The 22,784-nt window shown below is 36.8% G+C and overlaps 1 protein-coding gene across 2 annotated transcripts in view; it reads left to right on the forward strand.

The window, feature by feature from the left end:
* Cntnap5 (contactin associated protein family member 5) overlaps window positions 1-22,784 on the forward strand; it is a 790,097-nt gene that overhangs the window by 638,090 nt on the left and 129,223 nt on the right. For both annotated transcript variants that reach the window (XM_021721849.3, XM_078017259.1), the window contains exons 15-17: window positions 3,275-3,402; window positions 3,579-3,749; window positions 12,329-12,547. In XM_021721849.3, coding sequence (XP_021577524.2) covers window positions 3,275-3,402; window positions 3,579-3,749; window positions 12,329-12,547 — 518 coding nt within the window. The remainder of the gene's footprint in view (window positions 1-3,274; window positions 3,403-3,578; window positions 3,750-12,328; window positions 12,548-22,784) is intronic.

Here is a 22,784-nt window from a genome sequence, read left to right on the forward strand (position 1 = left end):
CCAGAGCAACAGTTAACCAAAATTGGTTGATGGAAATAACATTTAGCGTGTGGCATTTCACCACACTTTGCTCCAAGGTTATACTAGTAAATTAGCAGCTCCCACCTCAGCTCGGCTTTTCTAAATTTAGAGAAATCTCCAGATTCAAATAACTAAGCTAAGGAGCAACCACATTGACTGATTTTGAGCCTCAGCCCAGCTCTTGAGTGAGAATTTGAGTTTTCTTTTGATCCACATGCTCTTATGAGTTGGACCCTTTGGCTAGCCTGCCCATTCCTTCCAACAATGAGGTTCCCTTCATTTAGCATTTTTATTTCAAATATCACTGATAATTTCATTAAGTATTTATCAAGTCTCTCTGCTTCTCAGCATGTTAGCTGTTTTATAAATTATTGACTTTGATTTTTACAGCAAAATATCCATTAGTAGTATTATAGCCATTCAGAAGGTAAGGCAACAGGTCCAGAGTGATCTCATTGGTCATACAACTAGTGTACTGAGCCACATAGTTCCAGCTCTTGCTAATTTGTTTCTAATGAAAATGCTTTCCCACTATGACAGTCACCTCAAAACTGCAGTTATATAACAAAGATCTCATAGATCATTTCAGAGGAAGTCAGTATTTAAAAAATGTTAGCTTTAATGTGAAAAAAATAATTCTACAGCTTCAGTCTCCCTACCTGTCAGGTGGTATTACTATAATTCATATCATTTTATTATTCAATCTACTACCACCACCACGACCGCTATCAGTATCACCCCAAACATTCTATTCGTGGTTTCAAAATGGTGAAGTTACACTTGCTACTCATAAATTAAATTTAATCTAATTTTATTCTCAATGCATCCCTAAGGGCATGAATAAATTTGTAAGTTCCCCTTGATAGCTTACTTCCCTATAGGCTGAACACAACCCTTACATGTAGTTTATTGGCCCACTCAGAGTTGGTTCCCACCATGTTTTTATTCATTTGGCTTTTTTAAAGAATTTTAAGCACTTTGCCAAGATTTGCAATGGAAACATCTCATATTAAGATTCCAGGCTAGCCCATTGGTCTTGCATTCTTGATTTGCATTATTACTTGTTGCTAATGGAACTTGCTGCCCCACTTTAAGAGAGACATCTAGTTTCTACCAGGCACTCTTCTCACCCACTCTATGACAATGAAGCTGTGTATCAGGTTCCATTTATTACTAACATAAAGCTGGCTTCACTTCTTTTTATTACCTGCCTGGCCCCTCTAGGCATTTGAGTTTGTATCTGTTTCTGCTACTTTAAACAACTTTTGGAAAGCAACTTACTTTTTCTTTCAGTTTAAGTTTTTAGAACAACAACAACAACAACAAATAGTGTGCTTGGTGATGTGTCTTGCATCATCAAACTAAATGTGATTTTTTTTTTTCTTTTTTTTGGGAAGAGATTTTCGTTCTTACAGGTCTATTTGTATAGGCCAGTACTTTGACACAAGAACATCAAATTGATGCAGGCAAGATGCCATAGTGTGTAAAGGAGGTAGAAGTTAGCATTGATGGACAGACTTCAGAATCAATCATTTTTACCTTGAAAGTAAAAATGGAGAGAAATAAAATACTATATAAAATCACCAAGTTTCTTCAGGAAAGAATCTGGGCTTGATACTCATTCTACTTTGTCTATTTGAAATTTGTTTTAAAATCTATTTGAAAATATATCGGAATGTAAAAGACAAGTTTATTCTATGTCTACATAACTTTCATAGATGTGCTTTCAAACTGAAAATAAAGCCTAATTCTAGATTAATTTAATGATCTAAATTAAATTCTAAACCTAAAATTAGATCATTTTAATGTCCTCCAAATATGGTACTCAAATTATAGGTATTCTATAATGTGTTTCTTAGCATTTTTGGTTAATAGTACTGGAGGGAAAAGTATGCAAGTGAATATTTGATTTATTTATAACCAAAATAAATTAATATGTGTTTTCTTAAAAGCTTGTGAGTTTGAACCTGAATCTTAAAATTCAATTTTCCACATGTCCTATATAGCAAGAAATCTCCAATACAGAGTCACAGCTAGATACATTAAAAAAAAAAAATTGACTTGCCTGAGGCCACACAGTGGTTCAGGGACAAATGAGAGAACTAAAGTAAGTGTCACCACTTAGATTTTGGAATATTTAACATAGAGCAGGCACCATGCTCAGTGACTATATAATCTCACTTAATCCTTTAAATGTGGTTATTGCAGATGTATCTCCATTTAGAAACGAAGTAGAGTGAGGATTTCAGAAAGGAATTTATTTGCTCAAACTGACACAGCTAGGAACTGAGACCTGGAATTTCAGAGCAAATGTGTGTACTTATAAAGCTTTGTCCTTAAAGACATGTGACAGATACTGGGGCACTTCAAGAATGCGACTTGGTTCCTGTCCCTTCTGCAATGTGAATTTAGGCACATTAGGAACTGTGATGGCCTCAGTTTCTCCATCTGTAAATGGAGTTAATGGGATTCACTGAACAGGCATTTCTGTGTTAAAAATATACCCATCCCTAGTCAATTTCTGGCTCACAATATTCATACTTTCAATGCCAGTTTTTTTACTTCTGATTTTTACCTAGAAAGTGTGTGGGGGGGGAACAATGGTTTTTTCCCTATTTTTTTAAATAAACTCTCTTATCAAAAGGTAACTAGTCAATTTCTTATTTGCATAATTAACACCAACAAAGTCAGAGTCATTAACTTTTAAGATCTTTAAAAGGAAGAACAAAATGAAAAGCAACCAGTAACTATAAAGATTTATATTTACATGAATTAAAAAGTGATAAGAAACATCTTAAGCTGATTAAAACCTGTTGGCAGGTGACTGAAACAAGTCCTTGGAGTGACTTTGAGAGGGATTTGTGATGTCTATTTCAAGTTAGTTGCTAAGATAGCTGATTTTTTTTTATGAGGAAGTGAGGTGACGTTTAATATTACATTAGCACTGTTTTGGGCAGGTGGGGTGCTCTTAGTCACAAGGAGTAGCAGAAATCCTTGTAAACTATCAGTGTTTCTGCAACCACATTTAGGGAAGATGTAAAATCCAGTGGTATTTGGAAGCCGGCCATGGGTTTTGTAATTGGCATTCCAGCCTTCCATATACACTCCTGAGATGAAAGACCGTCTGCTATACTCCTGCACTCGTGCCTTCTACAATCAAATCAGGTTACTTTTGAAAAGAGGGGTCTTGACATAGAGTCCTGAGATTATTCACATTTTGTCCTCTTTTTTTTTTTCAATTTATATTTTGCAGGACAAATGATACTGGCTTTCTTTCCTTCAAAGACCACTTGCCTGTCACTCAGATAGTTATCACTGATACCAACAGATCAAACTCAGAAGCTGCTTGGAGAATTGGTCCCTTGCGTTGCTATGGCGACCGTGAGTACTAAATCGAAAGAAGCTTTCTCTCTGCATTACATGAGCACAAGATGTTTTAACTCGCTTATTCCTTTTCCCTGCAGTCTCCCCTAGTCCTGAAAATTATCCACATGCCCAGTGTTTTCCATCCTGCATAGAAAACAATGAACCATGCTTAAGGATGTTCTCATTTGCAGGACACTTCTGGAATGCTGTTTCATTTTATACTGAAGCCTCTTATCTCCACTTTCCTACCTTCCATGCGGAATTCAGTGCCGATATTTCCTTCTTTTTTAAAACCACCGCTTTATCTGGAGTTTTCCTTGAAAACCTTGGCATTAAAGACTTCATCCGACTTGAAATAAGCTGTAAGTGCCCTCATCTACAAATTTACTATCATTGATCTTCAGGATAAGTGTTAGCCTTGACTTTGACACCAACCACAGCACAGTGGTGTTTTATCATCAAGTTAATCTTTCTGGACAAGGGTAAAATTAGCAGTGATAATTTCCACTTCCTCTGAATTCTTTATGATCTAACTATGTCCTATCAGCATTTATGAGTCATTCTGTCATCAAAATATATACATTCCAGAAATTCTTGATGATACCTATTGTGGGTTCCATTATCTGAGCCATGGTTATTTTTTTTTTACCCATGACTTTGAGATTTTATACCAAAGGAATATACCTTTTATGGAAAGTAGAGATCATTATCATAATTATACGTTTTGTTGACATTTGAGGTAAACTCTTTGTTGCACTGGTGCTTCAAAAGTGATTTCCTGACTTCTCTCCTCCCACTAAGATAGTGTTACTAGACAATCAGAATTCTCAGTTTCCCCATCTTTTCCTCATGAACAGGGGCATATCTACAGAATGAGATGCCAGGATGTCCATCTTCCTATAGAGAGCCCATCCCCCATATACAGATTTTTTTCAGCAATAATCATCACATGATTTGAAAAAAAATAGAAATACAAATAGTAAAATCTTCTACTATTGAGCAGTTTATATATAATGATACTACTAAAATATATTTCAGTACATGAAATACAATGGCAAATAATTTCTTTAAAAATGAGAAGTACCAATCTTTTGATCTCTACCAGTAATGAAGACATTAACATTTCTGTTTCTAAATCTTTATTTCTACAAATTTGTTGATGACTTCATCAAAATTTATTTTGTATACATGTTTGTGTTAAAAAGAGAGTCTTAGTCATATTTGTCCATCTGTGTTCTATGTTGAACAAAGAATATTTCTTTATTAATTTTAAATTAGATTGGTTTTCCACATAAAGCCACAGATGTGCAAATGTTTGCTAAAGATTAATAAAAGTTCTATTTTACAATAAATTCCAGAAATTATGGTACTGTATCTGTATTGTTTTAGGATCAGCTCTACGAAATTCCAAATAGCTCTGAAACCAAATATCTTCTGCTTTTACCAGAAAATTAATAATACGTTTTTTTTTTTAAGTGAAAATAAAATTTCCAATGCTTTATAATTTCTTGAGTTCTTTTAGGGTACAACCCTTGTGGTACTGAACATTTTGCATTTAATAGTAGATTCAAGCTAAACAATGATGGCACAGAAAGTGTATAGATAAAACGGCAGAAGTTGAGTTCTTACTCTTGAAAATAAACATGTGTGTGAGTCTGCATGTTCAGAAGCCAGCAGTGTTTAAATACACTTTAAATAGTTGTCTGTATTGACTTTGCCCCAGACTATAACATTTATTAAGTGGCAAGTAATAAAATATAGTAATAAAATGAAGTTGATATATACATTATTAAAATTTTACAGTGACTTTAGCATCTGTCGAAAGGTAGATGAGCAAAAAACTATTTTGGTGGAGGAATGTTTTATCATTGACATTGCTTAGAATTACTGTTCAATAATGAAAATAAAGCCAAGCATGGTAGTGCATGCCTGTAATCCCACTGGCTTGGGAGACTGAGCCAGGAAGCAAGACTCAGCAACTTAGTGAGGTTCTAAGTAACTCAGTGAGACCATGTCTCTAAATAAAATACACAAAAGGGCTGACCATGTGGCTCAGTGGTTAAGCGTCCCTAGATTCACTCCCCAGTACCAATAAACAAAACAAAACAAAACAAAAAACCAGAACGAATCAGATACATTTTAATTGCTTATGCCATTCCTTTAGGTTTTCTGCACCCAATGCATACTTTTATTGCTCACAAACAGAGTGTGGACTACACCCCTGCCTTGCCCTTGTTATGCACATGAGAGTGATGACTTGGGCCTGTCACTGAGTGCCCCATCCCTCTGTGTATAGTTTGAGTGAAGCAACTGACCATATCACAACAATGATGTGACTGCATGAAATATCTTGAAAAAACAAAGCAACACTTCAGAAACAGACACTGGGGATTTGAGAGATCTGGAAAAGGAAACAGAAGCATTGCCTGGTAGAGATGGCAGAGATACTTGTATAAATCTCCCGCAAATCAAGGAACAGCTAAGTGTTTTCTTTTCAGCTACAGGACAATACATACAAAGCAAGAGAGCCTCTTAATTGGGAGTTTCACCTTTTCCTCTAAGGATTTAGTCTACTAATGGGAGGAAGCTTTTGTGGCTATGGTGTAAAATGAAATTCCTCATACTAACTTGGCCATGCTCTGAAAATGTTGCATAATATGGAAGCAATAAGCTCACTGTAAATGTAATAAAAATTAGGCCCCACGGCCTTTTGATTCATTAAAGCCACAGCAAAGTCATGGTATACTTTTGGAGGATAATGAGTTATAATTTAGCATTAATTACATATCAATTTCTAATTTGTACTTTGTGGTGCTGTTTTTTGCCCTTTGAATTGTACAAAGATATTCTTAATACAAAAATTTACCAAAAAAACTAATTTATGTAATTATTTGGTGCATATTTTATCACGAGATTGGTGAATTTAGATTTCTAAAACAAGATTTAATATAAAAAAATAAAGTGCAAGGTTTCATGTTTCCAAAATATGTTATTATCTTTATCACTATTATTGTTTATAAGAGAAAATGCTCAAATTGTGAGGGCATCTTGCATTTTTTATTTGCAGCTTCACTCACATTATGGATTTTAGGCAGATGGGATTTTTTTTACCCTAAAGAGTTCATAGCAAGGAACCCATATACTCTAGCTGCTTGGAAAGGAAAAGTCTTTTTACCAGATGCAGAGGCTCCAAATAGATTCTGCTTCCATCCCCAAGGAGTATTCCTTTATAACCATCTGAATAGCAGCTTCCAAGGTTGATATATCCAAATTGATAGACAGGAAACAGCAGGTTTCCGTCAAATTTCCAATCCATTTCTTCTAAGTTACTTCCAACTAAGGCATTTGGGTTCTGTCACCTTGGGATTAGCCTGTAGTCTGTGAAAAGGAAAATACTTCACTATATTCTCAAGTTTTAGAGAATGTGTTTCAAACAGGATTGTGGGAAAAATTGCCATTTGACAATTATCCCACAATGGTATGCATATGGAACTAGGTATTTGGATTAGATAAGAAGGAGCATAGGAAATCACTTTTAAGAGTAGGTATAATGTAATAAAAAGAACTTGAATTATAGAGCCCAATATAGATTCAGATTTCTGTCTGTCCAAGTCATTTCATGAGCCACTTTGGACATTTCTTCACCTGTTCAGTATTTATTAATGTACCATGGCATTGACAACACTCAGATACCAACTGGATGTGTTTGGCCACAATTAACAGAAAACTCATTCTGAACTGACAGACACAAGAATGGGAATTCAACCCTGGTTCTGGGGTGCATGGCTTAGCACAGAGGCCATGGGTCTGGCTTCATTTGTTTGAATTCAGCAACTGAAAAAAAGTCATCAGTGGATGATTTGTATCTTCTCTGTGCTCTAAATTCTTAATATTTCCTTCAGGCTAGCTGTCCTTTACAGCAGAGTTACATTGCAAAAGACTAGAGTCATTTCATTTCCAGATAATCAAATATTTAGGTAGTATAAAACTCACCTGATAACCTGGACACCAAAGACTGTGGCCAGACAAGAAAAGATGGTAGATTGTTTATGCTAAAATCCCTCCCATCTGAGGCAAAGCTAGCCTGATACCAAAGTGCAAGAGAAGGTAGTTTCCCAAAGCAAACTCTGGCACTATTATAGAGGGAGTGGTAGAAGGAAATCAATTATGATTTCTTCTAAGGCACATCTTTCAGGATTGAGATGAGTCATTGCATAAAAATGCCCAGAGTTCTGGCCTGGTGGCACACACTTGTAATTCCAGCAGCTTGGGAGGCTGAGGCAGGAGGATGGTGAGTTCAAAGAGAGGCTCAGCAAAAGAGAGCAACTAAGCACCTCAGTGAGCTCCTATCTCTTAAAAAAAATTTTCAAAATAGGGCTGGGGATGTGGTTGAGTGCCCCTAGTTCAATCCCTGGTATTCTCCCCCCCAAAAAAATATACCCAGAGTGGTTATTGGGAACCAGCAAATAGGCATTTAATTTTGGACATATTAGTTTTCAGTGCAATTGTAATCCTAGTATTATTTGTGGCCTAATATATTATCACTTATTCTGTAAATGATTAAAATTTAATCTTTTCATTTTTTATTCTAATTATCTGGATGATTTTAATAATATTAATTCAAATAATCTCTATAATACTTCTCAGTGTGAATTAAGTAGAAAAAAAATCCATAAATTTCCTGAGTTTCCGAGTAAAAAAAAAAACATAAGTATATGTCATGTATATATACATATATATGTAGAGAGACAGAAATATTTAAAGTTTTCATTTCAGATGTATCCTACTAAGAATATTACTAAATTCAATGTTAATTTGAATATATGATAGTCATAACCTCAGAGAATAGTAAAAATTAAGACTGCTAAAATTAATTTTCACTGAATTGTTGAGTGATTACGTTGATTAGTTTCTTGACTAAAATCTTTACATTAATTCCTTTTGTTTTCAAATAATCCTACCTATGATTATCTCTGAATTGTACTATAATTATCATTGCTCAATTTCTCATCCAATATGCAGAGGAAGAAAATGAACCTGGAGAGTATATATAACAATCCAGAAAGTCCTTCCATGCACTTTGAAGGCTCAGAATCCAGGACTCAATCCCATCCCTCTGATCCTTACATCAGCTCCCTACTCTGCTTTGAAGAATTGTCTCAAGATTCAAGAATGTTAGGACTCAGGAGAACACAGAATGACTTTCCTCCAGATCTCAAGGCATAGGGCATTCACAAAGTTCCTGAGATTTTGTGCAAAACTATAGTGTAAAAGACAAAAATCACAGCAGTCATCAGATCCTCAGAGAGCGCTTGTGTCTGAACACTATGACCATATTTCTTCCTCTCAGTTCATATTTCTCATTTTATAGATGTGGACATGAGAGGTCAGGGAGGTTAATTGGCTACATTAAAGACTTGCAACCTCCTTATTCCACAAATGTACCTGAGATCACTCTCATGTCTGACCCGGGTTGGGAGATGAGGACACAGAAATGAAGCTGGGCTTTAATGTTCATGAAGCTCAGGACTTCGTCCTCAGAGGAGACGTGTGAGGGTTTACTAAGAGAACACTCTCAAGGATATGGTCAGCAGGTCTTCCCATGGAGGTCAGGAAGAACATCATAAAGGTGCCTCTGGTCAGAAGGCTTCTTCTCCTCTGTCATAGCATTGGTTAACATTCCGTTGGGGCATTTTCACATCCCACTATCAATCTTTAAATTAAAATGTGGATTCCTCTTGTCCCATTCATTTCTGAATTTTTGGTGCCTAGCAGAGGACCTGACTTGATAAAAACCCATTCAAAGGCTAACGTGACGACTCCTTTATGGTCACTATTTTATGGTTACAATAAAATAGTTGATGCTGAGAGAAGGTATCTTTCTGACACTTAGGGTGTGGAAAAGTCAGATGCAAGTTTATCATAGAGTTACTGCTTTCCCAGGGCCACCCTCCCCAGGGCCACTGGGTCATTCATAGTAGCTTGGGTTTGCTCCAGTGCACCACCACATAGTCTGTAGGCATTGTGGGGTGTATCATTCATTCACCCACAAATATTTCATTCAATTATTTTCAAGTATCTGTATTATATATTCTAGCTTCAACTTTCCCCAAAGAGTATATAGGAGTCTCAATGTGAGGTTTAGAGAAATGGTTTTGAAAATGAGGTTCAGAAACACATCACCAGTAATCAAACTTTACTCCACCCCATTGCCACTAGGATGACTTGTTTTGTCACCTGTACCATAGTTCTCTCATCTGTAAGGTAACAATCTCACAAGGCAGTAATAAGGCTCAAGTGAATTAGGTCATCCCAAAATGCTTAGCAGAGTGCCTGGCTCATGGCAAGCACTCAGTAAATATTAACTGTTAGTACTTCATTTCACTGACTCTTTCAGTTCTAGGAGGGAAAGATTAAATGTTGTAGGTCTTTAATGGTTATTTGAATAAAATAATATTTAAAAAAATTTTCCAGGAACCTAATATCTTGATATAAAGCTAAAGAATAACTAAGGAAAATTGCATTTTATAGTTGCAATATAACCATGTTTTAATGAATAAAATTTTAATTTGGCAAGAGCTTCCAGGGTTATGTGCTAGGTCTAAAATAAATAGAGTTCATCCAGATTTTGCAGATTTGTAGGGGGGATACACAGCAAACCAATTATTAACAATAAGGGATACATGGAAACCTAGCATAGAGGTGGGGGAAGACACAGCCAAGCACAGAGCCCCCCACCAGAATGTGCTCTCTGAGTGGAACTTGATCGCCACAAGGCTGGTTTTGCAGGAATATTTGTTAGCAAAATCTTTAAAATTCTTCCCTCCAAATTCTTACTTATTGTTACCTATATTCTGTAGAGAGAAATAAATACAGAACCTCTTCATCTCTCAGCAATCATTTGGTTTTGAAATGTTTGGGGCTGCAAAGTGCCATTGATGTTGTGAATCAGAAATAAAAAATGACTCTAGGGACTTTCTTCACTTTTATCCATTAATTGTCACCCATTTGTTTCTTTCAATTCCATTTCCTTCCATGCATGGCTTTGTAAGTCATAGCCAAGTCACCTGGGTGGGGAAATTATGTCATCCAGAAGTAGTGACAGTAGCATCCCTAACTTGGGCTCATATTGGATGGCAGGCACACTTCAAAAACTTCACCAAGTTTAACATATAGAGCTGGGGTTGTGGCTCAGTGGAAGAGCACTTGCCTAGCATGTGTGAGGCACTGGATTTGATTCTCAGCACTGCATATAAATAAATACATTGTCCATTGACAACTGAAAAAATATTTTAAAAAAATCTTTAAAAATAGATTAATATTATAAACAACCTGATGACTAGGTATTGCTTTTATTTTCATTTTACAGATGAGAAAACTGAGAAAGTGTGTCATCAAAAACTTACTCTAGGAAAAGGTGGTATCAGTGTATTCTCTCAAATCCCCCTTTTCAGCCTTAGACTTACTGCTTCTCATTAAGGTCACAGCTCACAAGAAGGTGAAGCAATCTGTGGTCTCTGGTTACTTGAAATGTTGCATTATAAAGGCTTCTTATAGGAAGGAAACGTTTTTGTTAAGGTTTTAGTCTGGGGAAGTGGATGACCGTTGGTATCTTGATAATTTAGATCTGGCTGTTGATGACTTTGTCAAGTAAATAAATGCAAATTTTCTGATTGAAAGGGGAGAGAAGAGGAGACAATCAAGGAGTGCCGAGAAGGACCACAAGGTCTGGCATATGAAGGCTCCATTTTCTCACATGAGACCCTTCTCCTCAACCTCACTTTTATAATTAACTTCTCCACTTCCTTCAAATTTACATAATTCCTGTGTAATAATGGAAAATGCAAGACAATATTCTCAATAGAGAAAAATGATGAGAAATCTGCTTTTGGAGTTTGCTTCTTACTATTTTCTGGGACATTTTGAGCAAATTATTCATACTTCTTGGAGCCTTTTTCCACTCAAATGGGAATAATAATGTTACCCCTCCCAACCTGGGATATTTTGAAGACTAAAATGAGAGGGTTTACCATCAGTACTTAGCACAGTGGCTGATAGAGAGCTCAGTCTACCTATTATGCTCCCACGTCCGTCCATCCCTCTCAATCATTACAGAGCACCATCACCATCATCATCAACGTCAACTCCATTCATCAACACACAGTCACCACCATCATCACCACTACCACCACAACCAATGTCATCACTCCCATCACCACCACCATTATTACCATCACCATCACAACCACCCTGATACTTGTGGTATTTTAATATCATTGGTATTATTTCTCTTAACTGGCTGCCACCTAACTTTGGTGATATCTGATTATTCTAGAGTGACAAAAAGAGGCATAAAAGTAATCCAACGTGGAAGCAGAGGCTTGCGTTTGTGTTAAGGCATTGCAGTCATCTCTCCTTGGTCAAGGAAATTAGTCTCTCAAATTAATTTTGTTCTTGTTTGTTTTAGACACAGGAACAGCATATATGCTTGTATCATATGTACTAATGAGATATCATGAAAGTGGGTACTGGGCTTAGGCTGTGTGTCTCCTCTCTGTAGTAGCAAAAGTGCCTACATGACCTCATATCTACAGATGTCCAGGATGACACAGCTGAAGCCTGAGAAGACCCAGGAGCCTCTGCATAGATTAGTGTTTATCACATAGGCATAAGTTTCCCAGTTTCCTATGCTATTTCCTGGATTTACACCATTAGGACCAACTAGGTAGGGTGCTGGTGCTTGGAACATGTATGCTCTTAGTATTTAGTGGTTGTTATTATTAATAACAACTTCAGTGTTGATTTTAAAGAGTATGTCTGCTATGTAATGACAGTGACTTTAATTGTTTCTCTCATTCATTCAGGACATACTTGTGTCCTCCACACACTGAGAACTTCCTTCATCTTTCATCCTTCTGCCTGTTTTCTTGTTTTGTTTCAGCTCCTTCTGAGATCACATTTGCCATTGATGTTGGGAATGGCCCAGTAGAACTTGTAGTCCAGTCTCCTTCTGCTCTGAATGACAACCAATGGCATTATGTCCGGGCTGAGAGGAACCTCAAAGAGACCTCCCTTCAGGTGGACAGCCTTCCAAGGAGCACCAGAGAGACTTCAGAGGAGGGCCATTTCCGGTTGCAGCTGAACAGCCAGTTGTTTGTAGGTAGGAGACAACTTAAAACAACCTTTGTGTTTAACACCCTACAAGACCACTATGTGACTAGGTCCAATGAATCTTGCATTTATTTGAGGTCAGGGAAATGATGAAAATATATCATTTTAAATTATAAATTCAATTCTGTAGGTTGTTCCTGTCTAGCTTCATTGGTGATAGCAATAAATGATTATATCACATACTAGCAAATTTGAGGATAGTCTCAGACCCTTTTTGTACCTTTTCTTTGGTTTATATTATTTTCCAGTGTCTAAGGACTCCTTTTGTTTCTCATCATTATGCTCAAAGTCTACTCTCAAGGAAAACATGGGTTAACCTATTAGACTTTAGTAGGTAAAGATTCCAGGACAGTGGGACACCCTTGCTAGTGATTGATGCCTGAGGTGTGATAATTATTAGTCACAGTATAATGAAATCCTTGAGCCCATTCACAGGAATTTCAATCATCAATAATATGTTGGGGGAAGAACCATTGCTTTTTTAACCAGGGGCTCCTCTGATCCTACCTGAAATCATATCACTTAGGTAGGTGCTTTATACTTGCGCAGAAAAGCAGTCCCAGGCCCCTGAATAGATATCTCTCAGCTGGAATTAACCTGTGACATGGCAGTCACTGTTGGGATTAAGATGGGATGTATTCCAACATCATTTCCTAAATCCTTGCTTTCCTCCCTCCATTACTTCTTTCTTTCTCCCTTCCTTCTCTTTTCTTCCTTCCCTCCCTCCTTCCTTTTCTTTCCTTTCTACTTTCCCTCAATAGTCATTGGGCATCTAACACTAGTCAGGCACCCTTGTTGGATGAAACATAAATTGAGCAATGCCACTGCTTCTAAAGGAGATCATGGTCTTCTCTCTGTGCATGCATGTGCAAGTATTCATGCATGTATGTGACGTGTGTGTGAATATACACATGTGTGACAGAAGGCAGGGGTGGGATTTCACAGGGGTTCTTTCATCTGTGTTTGAGCTTTAACTGCATTTCAACTGTTCAACTGACATTTTATTTTTCTTGTTACAATTTCTGTATTTTGTTATGTATAAGGGATTGTGTGTGTGTGCGTGTTCATGTGTGTGTGTGTGTGCATGTGTCGGAGGGAGAGAGGGAGAGAGAGAGGGAAAGCTTCAACAACATTGGCTCGGGTAATTTCCTGGACTAATACAAGGCCATTTTATAGCCATAATTTGGAAAAGATTTTTAGAAAATGGATTTGAGGAGGGCTTGTAAGGCTATAAAAATACAAAATAGAGCTTTAAACATTAGGGATATTGTAACTCTATAAAAGCCATAAGTGTGTTCCTGTATAAACTTGAAATTCAGATGCCTGGTATAGGGATGCCAATAAGTGAACAAAATTTGCCAATCTGCCCAGACTTAACCTCTTTTCTGCATTTGTTTATTTGTCTATAAATCATCTCCCAAACTACATAACTTTACTGCTAGTAATGAAATGCTCTCCCCACTTAAGGAGCATTTCTTACTTGTTTCCTTTAAAATTGACTTTATACAACTTTTAACTGTGAGAAAAAACTGTCACCAAAAACATGTCAACCAAAAGAAAAAAAATGTAACAGAAGGAGGGTGTCATTTTTTTTCCTCAATCACGTTTCTCTCTTCATCTGTTATAATTTACATATCCAGCAGAAGCTAAAATGGTAGTGATTAAAATCTTTATGATCACAGGTTTTTTTGCTTAATTAATAACTCATGTAGGTGCTATGATTTACTATTAATTTTTTAAACATCTATATTGCTGTTTTAATTCTATTTAAACATTGTGTTTTATTTCTCTAAGGAAGTTTCCTAGTCATTAAGATTTAATATCTTTTTTAGCAGAATCAATTTAAGTATTTTGTAGTTTTCATAAATTTTATTCCATGTCAATGTTTAACTTATGATTTTTTTGTGGCTAAGGAGAATGTAAAAAGATAGCATAATTTGTATTTGCTCTTTCATACCAATTTCATGTAGCTATGAAATTATTGTATAGACTGAATATGTGGGAAATTTTGTGCAAGTTCAAAGGGAGGAGTGGCAGTTGGATTTCTTTCTTTTTTAAGAGAGAGAGAGAATGTTTTTAATATTTATTTTTTAGTTTTTGGTGGACACAACATCTTTATTATATTTTTTATGTGGTGCTGAGGATCAAACCTAGCGCCCTGTGCATGCCAGGTGAGCGCACTACTGTTTGAGCCACATCCCCAGCCCCCAGTCGTGTTTCTTGGTGAGTTTATATCTACAAATATTTCAGTTAAATTAATCACAAATGCAGTGAGTGGTGATAGGTAATAGCATGTGCAGGGGCTGGGGGAGATGGGTTGCCAAAGCCGGAGTCAAGGTCCACTCTGGTGAGAGGACATGCTCCTCTTATATTTCTTTCCAATAAGTCCCATCTCAGATGTGTTTCTGCTTTATTGAATTTGCCTAAAGGTACTTGAAGAAGAAAAAAAATGCCTGTTGGTTTACATTTTATCATTTAGAATTCAGTGAAATGCACATCTAGAAATGCCAGGTAACTAAAAAAAAAAAAAAAAAAAAAAAAAAAAAGCTAAAGTCCCAATATCATCATTTTGTATAATTCAGTTGTTCAATAGATGAATAAATAAATTTATCAGTCTGCAATCATCTACTCAGTTATAGCAGCCCAAATGAAAGACTGCATTCTTTTTCAATCAGAAAATTTGAGACACTAAATATTTATGTTTGCTATGCATGGAAAAGTATCAATGATGTTTTATTCTTGACTGGGATAGAGTGAGTGTGGCATTATTTAAATATTAAGTTGAATAAGTCTGACTACATACCTTTGGTCCCTGAAGGATCTTTCAATCATAACAGAGCACCATTCAGCATTACAAAAATCACAAAGCGGCTGTGATCCTCAGTACTAAACCCAGGCTGCATTTTATAAAATAGGATGTGTCTCTCAGCTCTGCCCTTGTCATTGGAATGTGACAGGCTGAAGTGCTGATGCATCAGTCAATGCATGCTGGATTCCCAGAATCGATATTTTAACTTCAAGCTGCTTTATCACCATGATTGTTAGGGACACTTGCATCCATGCCACTTTGCTGGTTGCATTGTCTAGCAGGATGGGAGAAATTTCATACCATGTTGGTTTTGAAATATATGCTCTAAGCACGTGGCAGTATTATAGTTGGCTAATGGTATCACCATTTCTGTTTAGTTATTGCCTACTAATGTGTCCAGTAATATGTAGATGAGGCAAGATAAATCCAAGAACCTTCCATCCATTGCTAAAAGTGAAGAGGAGAACTTTGAGTATGTGTTTCAGATCAGCTACTGCAAGCTGACCTTGGTAGGAAAACAACTAGCCTAAGCTTACTATTGTCTTTATATTCAGAAAGAAAATGAAAACTGGCAACCAGTCTTTTAAGACTTGAAGATCTGTTCCTTGTGTGGATATATTAGAAATGACAATCATACTTCCCATGTCCATGTCTCTATAATTTCAAGGAAAGTGTCTTATTCTTTCCAAATTGAGTATAAGTATACAGCAATTACAGAGTGGAAATTTGGTGCAAATGTAGGTCTAGAAGTCTCATTTTATGAATATTTTTGTTGCTGTTGTTGTTATATGTTCCCATTTTCCCCCCTTCAGCTCAGTTGCTCTATTTGTGTCAAAATAAACCAAAGTTAGTTCAAACTTACAATCACCAGGGGAAAATACTATACCAACTTGATAAATCATAAAATGAAGAGATCCCCCAAATGCTACTCCTCTTTCCAGGATAGAAGAGAACTATTATTGCTATAGGCAGGGGAAGCTTTTCAAACTTAGAGAGGTTGATGGTTAACCAAGAAGACTTGGCATGTACATTAATTTTGTACTCAGGCACTTTATAAATTCATGATCCATAGTGTGAAGCAAATACCATCTCCCATGGATTAGTAACTTGTATTTTATCCTTTTGAGTGCCTCATGAGTATGGCTGTCTTGATGCAGGTCAGAACACTTTTCCATTTGAGAAGATGAGATGTGTCTCAGAGCACAGGAGGATGTATATGTTATTTTCACATTAAGAAATAATTGGAAAACAACTTTTTAGCATATTTATTGCATAAATATATAATTATCCTTCTTATTATGTCATTGAGAAAGCAAAAAGTTAAAAAATATTTGTCCTGGTAAAATTGTATAAATGTCTAATTAGATATATTTATTTTGCCAGAAAAATTTCATTTGATTCGAAGTTAAATAATATGTCAAGTAAACTTGAATCATTTTCCTCTGGAAGAAATTGACATATGACTTCTGATGTTACATATAATAATTGCATAAAGGGAATTGTTCTGTTCAGTTTAAGAAGTTGGCAAAACCTCCAAACTTCAGCAAAATGTCTCTAGAGAACCTTACTTGGTTATTGCATCATAAACACTTGGAAAAGCACATAATAGCCACTCAATAAAAATGATTCTTGATCAAATGCGAAACAAATGATACATTTTAAAACATGCCAACCAAATGTTGAAGTTTCAGAAGACCAGATTTTATCATAACATGATATAGTCAGATAAATATTCATATTTGTCATGGTAACATTTAAAAGGTAAAATGTGAGAGTTTTTAATTTGTTATGCTTTTTTTTTTAATAATGCTTCTTCCCTCATGTGGAAAGTAGATATCATACAGCATGGAATAGTAGTCACTGGAGGGTAGAGGGTGTCATGTAGAAAGTGCAGAGGTAAGTCAATAGGTACAAAATTAGTTAGGTCAGATGACTAAGTTCTAGTGCTCCCTAGAACAATAGGTGACTATAGTTAAAAATAATGGATGGTTTCAAAACAGCTGGAAAAGAGGAATTTGAATATGAACAACAAAAAGAAATAATGTTTGAGATATAGTGATATCAATATTCTGATTTGACCATCATACATTCTCTACATGTATCTAAGTATTTCACTATTCCCCATAAATATGTATAATTATTATGGATCAATTACCTTTTAAAAAATGTTTCTTCACTTAAAAAGAAGTGATGAAGAACCATCAGGTTCTTCATCAGTTTTTCTTTCCAAATACCTTTGAGTCACAAAATCAGATTCTTATAGCTTGAAAATGTTTGGAAACAACAGTGGTCCACTTTTATATTCAGAGAGCTAAACCATTAAATTTCGTCTGCAAAAATTTATTTTCTTCTCAAATAAGTTGAGAGTTGGACACATTTAGCCCAACCTAATAAACCATTTTAGTGTTTTCTGCCCCGTTGCATTCAAGAAACATTTTTGAAATGTTTATCTACAATTTTTTTCAGTTTTAATTGAAGCTCATTTCACCATGTATTGGTCTCTGTTGTATTGATAATGCGAAATTGGAGCAGAATGAAGAGTTTTCTTGTTTGTTGATTGTTTTTTTCCTGTTGTAAAAACTTATCAGGAATCATAATGTCTTTTTTAAAGGAGAGTGTAATATGGCCTTGGTTTTTTTTTTTTTTTCATGCAGCTGAGGGAGATAAGCCCTGAGAATTAGAGCACAGAGACTCAGGATTGGAAATAGTTATTTGATTCTTCTGGTATGTTCAGTAGCCAAAATTTATAACTCAGTAAAGGAAGAAAAATGAGAATGCCATTATTTATATGAGTTAGGATTATACTTACAAAAAGAGATTCAGGCCAGAGTTTTTCAGGAAAATGAATCAATTTTCTTTGCACATTCAAGGACCCAATCTGAGAAACATTATACAGTTCAGAGGTCCAGGTTACCTTTCCCAAAGCCAAAGTGTCATTGAACTAATGTGACCAGGACATGCCTAGCAGCCCAAGGAAAAGTCCAGGCTAAAAAAGAGCAAACCCAGGGGGGCACATTGATGCTGGCCTCAGCCTAAGACTTAGTGTCCTGTTTTGATTCCTTCAAGTCTTTGTCAACAGCCTGATGGCTCAGTAGAGGGTGAGAAAGCCCTTGAGGAGAGCAGTGGATGGGAAGATGTAGCAACACCCTCCCCAAACTGTGGGGGCAGATTCCTAGTCTTTCTCATTATGTTATCAGATTCTTCTGATCCTGGGAGAAAGAGTTTTAGAGCCAAAGCTACTAAAGTAAGGATATTGTAGAATGGGAGGTAAGAAGATCCATGATGAATTCAGCTTCTGACTTCTTCACCCTTGTCTCAGGCTAATGGGTAAAGAAAGTAATTCAGGCCCTTTGTGCTGTGTGAGTAGACCCTGGGATGCTTGCCCAGAGTCTCCAATAAGAAAGGCTTTGAATGCTGTTGGAGGAATCCTCATATACACTCCCCCCTTCAGGGTCTGCCTTAGCTGCAGAGAAACCATCACTAGAGCTCTTTCCTTCCCAGAAGGGTCTTTATCTAGTGACCTGCTAACTCCAGGGAAAGAAGGTCTGTCCTCCTTCCAAGGAGGGTCATCTCTGATGAGTTATTCTAACTCCAACCTTCTGGTGGGGCTGTGTTATTCTGTTGTCAGTAGTTTGTCTGGGTAGTTCTCCTCTGTGCATCCCTACTTTTTTTTTTTTTCTTCACAGATGTTCCCAGGAACCTCTTTCTATAAAAATGATCTACTCCCTTCACTCCATCTCAGAGCTTGTTTACTGGAGAACCCAAGCTAAGACAGAATAAGATAGATTTCTTATGCAACACACACACACAAACACTCTCTTTCACACACACACACATACACACACACACACACACACACACACGCCTACTTAGTTTTTAAAAATGAAATCAATTTCCTTAAGTGAAATTTATTCCTCAGACCTCACAGGGGCTGTCAATAAAACGATGCCTCCTCCTCTCCCACTTTCTTTAGCAAAGTGTGTTCAAAGCTAGTGGGTTCTTTAGAGCAAGTTTACAGCATTTTGCTTCACTGCTTTCTGAAGGTCCCATCGTTCAAACCAGGGTGGGTCTGCTCCCATTCCCCATCTACCTGTCAGATTCTCCTTCATTAATGATACAGGATATTTTTTTTTATGGTTCAGATAACTATTGCTGCTTGGAGGAGTTCATTCTTGCACACCCACACCCACACCCACAGACCTCTTTGAGCCACTCATCACAGGTCTTCACAATGCCCTGATTATTGTCCATATCCCTGCTAATGTTTCATTGGGGGCAGATATAGTGGTGAATTTATCCTCTGGGCTGAGGTCACCAGTATATTTTGTATATAATAAATATCTAATGAATTAAAAAAATAATAAAGTGGAGTTCCAAATGTTGTTGGCTCTAATAACAATAGCTGTACAGCTGTATGCTGGTCAGTTACCTCCTCTGAGCCTTGATTGTTCCATCTGAATTTAATAATAATCAGTAATGATCAATACACGATGAATCAGTTTCCAATGTTGAATGCGACAATGGGCATTTTCCTCTCCCATTTTGTATCTTTATAAGATTAAATGAAATAAGAGTGCAAACAAAAGACTATTTAAAATGGGAAACCATTTGTGCCCCCAACTCTGTGTAATAACTAGGCACTCCTGGAAATGTGGGTGATTGAGCATTTGAAGAACACACTCAGCGGGTGCAACAGATCCAGAGTGAAAGGACCTTTCCTACCTTGGATTTTATCCCTTTTTTCATCTGTCAGCAAGTGCCCCTATATGTTCCTGTATCCAGAGAGAGAATGTTTCAGGTCTGAGGCTGGGGCCTTCAGGAAAGAGAAACGTTGCAACTGTCATTTCCTTAGCATGGAATTTTCGAAATCAGGTTTTAAAATTGGTATACTATTCACACACACCACACTTCAGAGGTATGAATGTCAGATTACATTGGTGTGATTTTTCCCCTTTTGTTCAATAAATACAGACATTTTAAAGGAGAACTGCATTTGATCTAGTTGTAAGAACAAGTGCTCAGACCAGAGATGAGCCCTGAGCTTGTGTTTCAAGGACACCAGTAGTTTCATGGCGTGAACTGAAAGCCAACCACATTCATCACACACTTGTGACCTTCCCCAGCTACTGTCCCTCTCTTGGGCTGGGCTGAAAATAAAGCAAAAAAAAAAAAAAAAAAGCATAAAACAAGGTCTTTTTTTCTTGTTTTAAAATATTAAAGCAAAAATTTTAAGCAAAATATATCCCTCAAAATATATCCTTCATTCTCCAAGAGATTAGCCTCTTCCCCTTCTGCTCTATGTCCAAAAGTTTACTTAAAGTTTAATGGTTTCTACAGCTGAGTTTGCATCCTTCACATTATTTGCTAGAATGCAGGGCAGGAGAACAGGCATGCTGCTTCAGCTTACCTTTCCACTTGCTACTCTGTGTCCTTCTTCCTCATTTTTTCACATTATTTTGCTGCCATTTGTTGATCAAATATTTTCTGAGTGTATGTTCAGTAATCAGTCCTAGGTTAGGAAATGGAAACATGGAGATGAATAGGATCGATCCATGCTGGGTTTCTGGCTCAGTGGTAGAACACTTGCCTGGCACGTGTGAGGCCCTGAGTTTTATTCTCTGCTCCACATATAAATAAATAAATAAAAATTTAAAAAGATTCATTGAAAAATATAAATATATTTTAGAGATCCATCCACTGTTTAAGGAGTATGGAGGGTGTTGGGTTTTAAATAAGTTTAGGGGTTGAAACTTCAAGGTGGTGTGAACAGAGCAAAGAGGATCCCGTTTCTAATTTGGCAGAAAGGCAGATTCTAAACTCTCTCTCTCCTAGGAGGATAATTATTTCTTGCCTCTCTCTTTCTTACATTTGGGAAATAAGGTCAATATACAGTTTGGTGCAGTCTCTAAGGGCACCAGCCCTTGCAAAGTTGTCTGAGACTTGGGCACATTCTTGGTATGTAGGGAGCAGAACTGGTATTTGGTTTCAGTGCTCACTTGTTTATTAAGTTTTCTGGAAGGACAACTGAAGCCCTGACTTTTCAGGACCTTACACATATTGCACATCCCCATCCTGCTTCCCACTTGACTTGCCACAGTGGGCACTGCCACTGGGGGCTAGAACACCTTCCCCTCTCAGCCACTTCTGCACTGACTGGAGCCCTGCTTTAGGCTCCTGTTTGTCATCTAATAGTGAACTAACGCTGCTGCTCAACAATGGAGCAGCACTCTTCTGTTTTCTATTCCCTACCCTATCCCCCAAAGCCTTTGTTCTCAAAGATCCTTCCCTCTCCACATTTCATCTCCAACCAGACCCTCCCCAGAGAAATGAACTCATCAGTATTAGAGATAGGGGCTACTGCTAAGATGAGGTTGCCTTGAAGTCCAGACTTCAGCATAGTCTCACTGGACACTGACCCACCCAACCAGTAGTGAGAAATGGTCCCTGCCCAGGGCAGAAACCACATTTGTGTGTGTGTGTGTGTGTGTGTGTGTGTGTGTGTGTGTGTGCATGCGCTTAATATAGAAAGCCTACTGATCCTGTTTTTTTCTGGTTTCATCATTTTTTAAAATCCCCTTTTCTATTTTATTATTTTCTATTTTACTATTTCTCCTCATTGTTTCTCTTCCTTCCCCCTTTTGCAAATCCACCTTTCTTTCTTTCTTTTATACCTGAAAGTCACTTAACCTCCACAGATGCCTGCATTCTCATTATTATTATTATTAAACTTCTCCCTGTCAGCATGCATTATAGAATTAACAGTCATCAGAGTTGACTACTTTCTAATGAAAAGTAACATCATTTAAATCCAAGCTGGTGGTATATGTTAAGTGTAATCTTCAAAAAGGTAATATCTGAGTCTTGGGCAAAGAGACAATGAATGTGCATCATAGATTTTATTTACCTCAGTAGTTAATGAGGAAGCCATGTAATAGGTTATGACCAATTGAAAAACTTTTGAATATTAACATTTTTTGCAGACAATTTAATAACAAATTTTAGGATGAATTTGTTGGAATAGATATAAAACCAATGAATGTTCAAAATGACCTCTTTGGAGTTGTCTGTCATACTGCAAACAAATTTGCATCTCTGCCACGCAAACATCAGTCATTTGTTTTGCTTTATTTTCAAATTTTGACTTATTTTTCTGACCAGAGTTGCTACTCATATTTAATGATATGCCCAAGTCTTATGTTGCTGCCATCAGTTCCACGAAGGAAGATAAAATGAAAAGAACACCAAAATGTTCGTTGCACAATATCATCAGACTGTCCAAACAGTGTTAATGGGGATTTGAGTACAATTTGTCCCTGACCTGCCAGTGCTACTGTCTTTTTCGTGACTTGTAGGTTTCTTTATTAGTCCACATTCTTCTGCATTCACATATAAAATCATGTTTGTTGCTGGGCATGGT

This window comes from Ictidomys tridecemlineatus, chromosome 7 (assembly GCF_052094955.1).
Source record: "Ictidomys tridecemlineatus isolate mIctTri1 chromosome 7, mIctTri1.hap1, whole genome shotgun sequence".
NCBI lineage: Eukaryota > Metazoa > Chordata > Mammalia > Rodentia > Sciuridae > Ictidomys > Ictidomys tridecemlineatus.